This window comes from Pundamilia nyererei, unplaced genomic scaffold (assembly GCF_000239375.1).
Source record: "Pundamilia nyererei isolate P.nyererei 1_Seehausen unplaced genomic scaffold, PunNye1.0 scaffold00559, whole genome shotgun sequence".
NCBI classification, from domain to species: domain Eukaryota; kingdom Metazoa; phylum Chordata; class Actinopteri; order Cichliformes; family Cichlidae; genus Pundamilia; species Pundamilia nyererei.
The window spans coordinates 24,314-30,872 of NW_005187960.1; the positions used below are offsets into that span (position 1 = coordinate 24,314).

General features: G+C 40.6%; 1 protein-coding gene across 1 annotated transcript; it reads right to left on the minus strand.

The window, feature by feature from the left end:
- Positions 1 to 1,874: 1,874 nt before the first annotated feature.
- On the minus strand, positions 1,875 to 5,846 carry LOC102200750 (phosducin-like). The gene is made up of 6 exons (XM_005754393.1): positions 5,744 to 5,846; positions 3,878 to 3,938; positions 3,594 to 3,730; positions 3,273 to 3,492; positions 3,029 to 3,141; positions 1,875 to 2,362 (listed from the first exon to the last, which is right to left on the minus strand). The coding sequence occupies exons 2-6, from the start codon at positions 3,924 to 3,926 to the stop codon at positions 2,174 to 2,176; spliced, it is 708 nt and encodes a 235-aa protein (XP_005754450.1). The 5' UTR covers positions 3,927 to 3,938; positions 5,744 to 5,846; the 3' UTR covers positions 1,875 to 2,173.
- Between the last annotated feature and the right edge of the window lie 713 nt (positions 5,847 to 6,559).

Consider the following 6,559-nt stretch of genomic DNA (forward strand, 5'->3'; position numbering starts at 1 on the left):
GTCAGCTGTTGTGCAACCAGGGTACCACACAGGGATGGCGTGCACGCTCTCGATAGTGGCACGGTACACTGCAAAAACTCAAAATCTTACCAAGTATATTTCTCTTATTTCTAGTCAAATATCTCATTACACTTAAAATAAGACAAAAGCAGCTACAAAGCAACATTCCAGTAAGCTGCAGAAAAACTAGATAATTTTCACTTGTTTCATTGGTAGATTTTTTCACTTATTTCAAGTCAAAACATTTGCATTAAGTGAAAAAATCTGTGGAGGTTGCACTAATGGTTCTGAGAATTTTCATTTTGATCTGAGAAAAACTGTAAAAAACCAACAGGTGATCTGAGCTTTGTGCCGTGGTACCCTGCTGGAAGCAGCCGTTACTGTGGTCGGCACCAGCACTCAGCAGGCCTTTGTGATTAAATGATGAACAGTCAGCTGGGGACCGAAGTGTGAGGAGATAATGTCCTCCAACCCATTGTACCACCACAACCAGCAGCCTGAACTGTTGACACGAGACAGGATGGATTCATGCTTTCATGTTGTTCACACCAAATTCTGACCAGAACATCTGAAAGTTGCAGCAGAAATGAAAACTCGTTTTTCCAATCTTATGTTTCCCAGGTTTGTTGAGCCTCAGTTTCCTGGTCTTAGCTGTGAGTGGTAACGCTCGGAGGGATCTTCTATTGCTAAGGCTGCTGCTGAAGTGTAGCAGTTATTTGGCTTGCTGTTGCCTTCCTATCACCTCAAAGCAGTCAGGCGATAACAATGTTTGTTTCATTTCGCCACATGACAGCTCAAAAAACCTTATTTAGTTACAGAAGCTTTGGAAACCTTATCAATGTGCTTATCTGGTCCTTTTTCATCTGAGTTTTAGCAAGCTATTTTTGGCCACAGAAATATGGCTCGCTACATATTTTCTCTTTTTTTCTGACCTTTCCCTATAAATTGTTACAGATACATGGTTGTTAGGAAACTCCTAATATATGAGCAGTTTGTGAAACAGTCACACAGCCTGTCCAAAGACCGTGCAGGGTTCAAAGTCACCCTTCTCCTTCATGCCTGCATGTCTAAATGCTCGCAGTCCCTGCCATGCTGCCATATAATTGACTGGATATTTGCACTAATCAGGAGTCGATGCGTTGATGATTTATAGCAGGAGGGTATTTTCATAGAAGTTGCCCAATAAATCAAGAAGCTCCACTAAAAACACATCAGTTTAGTAAAAAATGAAACATTTGAGTCCAGTATGGCCACAAAATATTGGCATAATGACCTAAATGCACCCTGTACACCGCCTCCTTCTTTTACCCTGCTGAGGTTTATGTAACCGTCCTTCTTCAAAGTACTTTTTTTAATCCTAATGTGTAATGATGACAGAACAGACTGGATAAGTAAAGAGGATGAACGCCCCGACTCATCGTCACCACCTGCGGTCTATTATAGCGGAGTCTTGTCAGACATGGAAAGTGATTCACTGTCTTTAGGGGGGAAACGCTGTCATAGACATGAATTAACAGATTATATTTTGTGACCCAAATGAAGACAAAAGACAAACTGACTTCATTAGTTACACTTTGCTAGCACCAGCTTGGATCTTCTTTTGCCTGCAGAACTGCTTAAACTCTTCGAGACACCGAGGCTCGCAGTGTGAAATAATGACTCAGGTCTGAAAGAAAAGAAACGAACCTGCTTTGAGAAAGTGCAGAAGTTTGTTTCAAAATGTACGGAGTAAAAGTAAAACGTTGTCAGAAGAACACAGATGTATTTGTACTTTGTTCCCTCCCACCTCTGCAGTCCAGGATGATGTTTCATATACGTCACATTAAAATATGAATATTGCTAATTGTAAAAAAGACAGACAGACACTGACAGGATGTGATGAAGACATCTTTTATTGGAGAGTTATGACATCACTGCTAAGCAGTATTTCAGCACAGACCTGCTCGCCGTCTGTGGTTTACTTCTACCAGTCTCTAAATAGATTCAGCATTTGAGCTGCTGGATGTTTATCTGTATGCACAGTTGTGTGCTTTTTTTAGAAACGTGTATATCCCAGCTGCTGTTCTTCCACTTCTTTTCCTCAGCTCTCCTTTTCATTTGCCCCTCACTGTCAGATGCACCCATCCTGTTTTCTACTTGTATTTGCTCCCCTCCAGCGCACTGCATAAATGCTCTATTCCACTTCCCCTCCCTCATCCTCATCAGCAGCACACGCTTCAAATTCCTTCTCGGGTAAGAGGCCATATTCATTGAGAAAGGCCTCAACATCCGTTGCAAAGAACTCTTCATTGAAGTGTTTGGTCACAGCCAGGAAGTTACCCAGTAACTCACCAGCCTTGTACACCAATAGGGTAGGAAGAACCTGGAAGAATAGCAGCAAAACTCCAAATGAGCTTGTAGCCATTATAACTGGAAGTGCTCGGTGTAACTCCCAGCCACAGGAATATTTCCTGGACAAGAAACCTTTAAAGTATAGGGAACAGGATGGAAATAAGAACCCGGGGAACCCTGCAGGGGTTGAGTTGTCCACTTGTCCTCATTTTTATAGATCAAGGCCAGAGTAACCCAAGCTTAAAGTGTTCATTAAGGTATTTGTCACACAGATATAAAATAAGCTCATAGATTAGTGTTGACCATAGGGTGCTTAGTTTATGTAAAAATGTCGTTTGTTGTTGTTTCGGTTTACGTGCTGAAATTGTTTTATGTGTGTTTATGTGTAAACTTGTATATAGTTAAACATATAATGTCAAACTCTGAATATTGATTTGTAAATAAGGACATTTGAAATAAGGGCGCCGGAACAGAACAAGTGTAACGACATCATACTCCTCTTCAAGCACACACATTGTGTAGACACAGAGATATACATGAAAACCAGATGCTTTTCTTGTTATTTCAGTTATATTTGCACGTTCAAAATAAAATTCTATCTATCTACACCCAAAACAGAGTTCTGTGCTACACGTTCTGGAGCTGAAAGGGCATTTAAAAGTCTAATTCTTCATCAGCAAAGTAGCAGTGCACTAACCTCAGAGGAGAAGCGTTCGGCAGCACCGGTGGCCACGGCGTCAATGCGACAGAATTTAACACTGGAGTATTCAGCAGCCAAACAGTCCAGGCATGAGTTCAGCTCTTCACAGCCTGACAAAGCACAGAGAAGCCGCAGCCGTTAGCAAACCGCACTGTGTCCAGTACGTGGCTGTTTGGTGAATATCGATTTATTGTTTCGTGTTGAGACTACACTTGAATATGCACCCCCTCAAACACCTGACCTTTGACACCATGCTGGTAGATGTGGACCACCACCAGGGTCAACCGGTGTTCCTTCTCTATGACTTCAAGGAAGGCTTCTCCGCTCTCAAGTTCATGGACGGACTCAAACTTGGGACCAAAGCTCAGGCGCTCGTGCATTTCCTGCATACACTGTTTTCTGTAGCGTTTCAGGCAGCGTTCATCCTCATCTTGGATCAACTCATACTCCTGAACACTCATCTACAGTTGAGAAACACATGTTACTGCTGCACTTGTTTTTACACTTGCATGCCTTTCTGTGGCATTACTAGGATTATATTGTTCCAGATGTTTCCATTCACCTTTCTGTTGAGTCTCTCCTTGTCATCATCTCGAGGACTGGACATTTGTCTGAGCAGCTCTCTCTTGTTCTGAGGGACAGTCTGATCCACACTGTCCAACTTAAACCTTCGCCAGTCATTAATGACGCCTTTGGGACCTGGAGACACACAAAGAAGTGTAACAAAGCAACGTGTTTTCACGAGTGCAAAGCGCCACGAGTCAAAACAGCATCGAAGGCAATAATAGCCTGAATCCCCCGAGTTTTGCATCCGGCTGTAATAGACTATCGTGTGACGTCGCTGACCTGTGTGATTGGCGGGCACTTCGTCCTCTTCTTGAGTGGTGGCAGACATCCTTTGGGAAGCCTGCGACACACAGAGTAGACAACAGTGTTTTTGCTACTTGAACAATGTTTTCTTTAGCTTAAATAAGCTTGTGTCATTTTGACTTGATGTCACAACTAATCAACATTGTGACAGCTCCAAATCTGCACAGCAAAATCTCCAGTGTTCAATTAACACTGGAGTGTCTATATGGGTCCACTCCTCTGAGTGTTAAATTGTGTTTATTAAATGTTTAAAAGTAAGCTGGTCAGGTTTGAAGATTAACAAAGGCTAACACTGAGCAGTGCTGATCTTCTAACACTGGAAAATAACTCAAAATGTTAGAAATATTCCAGTGTTAGAAAACCAGCACTGCTCAGTGTTAGTCTTTGTTAATCTTCAAACCTGACTAGCTTACTTTTAAACATTTAATAAACACAATTTAACACTCAGAGGAGTGGACCCATATAGACACTCCAGTGTTAATTGAACACTGGAGATTTTGCTGTGTGAATATCTGCAGCGTGATTCATGCATTTAAGCACACAGTTGTCACAAACATTTAGTTTAAACTAGGCTGAAGTTTACTTATCAGATTAAGATGAGATTACCAGGAGTCTGACACTCACACTTAGGACAGCTTATATAGATATATGTGAGTGAGATATGACATCATTTGTGAGCTAAAACCAATAAAATGTAATGAAAGCTAAACAAGACAATGAAGTTTTATTTTATTTATTATTTATAATGAATATTATTTAGATATTTATTGGTATGACCCTGAAAATGCAAAATCCTCTGTGACCGTTTTTACAATGGGAAAGATTTTTTCCTGCTTAGCGATGATCTAAATGCCAACATTGTAACTGATTCAAAAGAAGCTGATGGACTCATGATTGCGTTATTTATCTGTTTTATGGCTCATTACTCAAACATTTTTGTATGCTTGTCAAAAACACAGGAACGTTGGAGTTCTGTCTGTACTCCCAGTTCAAAGCCATTTGTTACATTACATAACTTCTAATGAGCAACACGATGTCTTTCTTTTAGTAACACATTCAAGTATCAGCACAGAGCTGACAGCAAAGTTTCAACTAAACAGCCCACAGAAAAATGACGTGGCTACATTGATGTTGCTGGGTGGGAGGAGCTTCACTGTCACAATCTTAAAAGACTGTGCATATCATTGCTCTAATTTTTATTTTATTTTGCCTCCCACATGAACTGAGACCAGGCAATTGTGCATAAAAAGACGTGCTGGAAAATGTTGTATTTATTCTTTATTTGCTATGCATCCGTCTGATTAGCAACTGCGATCACTAAATATTCCAGATATATTGCTTTCATACACCAGTACGTGCCACACTGAAAGCTGCTGAGACAGCTGGGCGGTCGATGACAGCAAAGCTACGTCAGTCATATAACTGATGAAGCCCGTTAGGCTGAGGCAGCTAATTCGTTCAGGTTGACAAAGCTTTCATTTCTTCCTTCACTGGTTTCGATGAGCTCACATTCAGTTAAAGAAGTGAACTTTAACTCTAGAGGGCGATGCTTTTTAACATGACATGGCTTGAAAAGTCAGTAAGAAAACAAATAAGAATTGATTTAAGAAAATGAAGAAATGCAGAAGCACACATAAACAGATTTATATGCAACAACATGTTTGTGAAACACCAAACAACAAAGTAACTGAGTGTTAACCACATCTGCCGAACAATGACATTACTCAGTGTGTGTCAAAGGCTAGACTTACACCAGCAGCATTAACAATAACAGTTTTCAATGCAAAAATAAATATTTGCACCAATGCATGCTTTCTAAAGAAAAAAAGGACCAGCTCTTACCTTTGTCTGATGAATAAGAACTGGTTTTAAAAGCCAGTCAGTCAATCTTGTGATTCACTGATAGTGTGAGATCTGGCTGAGAGCGGGGAGTGCCGGCTTACAGAGGGTGGAGCTAGAGCAGAGGGAATAAGCTTAATCTTCACAGTCGTCATAATCACTGTCACCATAATGTTGTGTTGTTTAATATGATTAGATGCAATATCTGTCTCAGTGTTATGGACTGAGGAGGCCGAAGTGGACACAGCATTTTTACTTGTTTTACTTATGGAAAACAAAACAAGTTAAAGTAGTCGTCTGTTGCTTTGGTGACTTTTGAGAAAAAGAAAAAAAGAGTGAAATATGGTCCTTATCTAGCCAATGAGTTTATTTCTTCAGTTTACTTTTTATGGTTTGTTTTGGACATCGCAGTTTAACTGTAGCAGTGTGTGCTCTGTTTTATCGTAGTATCTACAAGCCTGCAACACAAAATGTTAAAATAGAAACTTTTTATAATACAAAGAAAACCTCAGCAATCAGACAACAATCAGACAACAATCAGACAACAATCAGACAACAATCAGACAACAATCAGACAACAATCAGACAACAATCAGACAACCCCCTTTGAGTAAGCACTTGGCAAGAGCGGAAAGGAAAAACTCCTTTTCAACAGGAAGAAACCTCCGGAACCAGGCTCAGGGAGGGGCGGGGCCATCTTACCCTCCGACCATACATACATTACACAAACATCACATGGGGAAGACAGGTCAGAGGTATAACAATGCAAAATGCACCACATGAGGAAAGATAAGGAGAAAAAAATAACTCCCCCCAGAC

Excerpts from the sequence above, each read along its gene's own strand:
- LOC102200750 (XM_005754393.1), bottom strand. The coding sequence starts at position 3,926 with ATGTCTGCCACCACTCAAGAAGAGGACGAAGTGCCCGCCAATCACACA. Across the intron at positions 3,731-3,877 it reads AGTGCCCGCCAATCACACAG|GTCCCAAAGGCGTCATTAAT; the intron begins GTCAGCGACGTC and ends GTGTGTCTCCAG. Across the intron at positions 2,363-3,028 it reads CCGAACGCTTCTCCTCTGAG|GTTCTTCCTACCCTATTGGT; the intron begins GTTAGTGCACTG and ends CTATTCTTCCAG.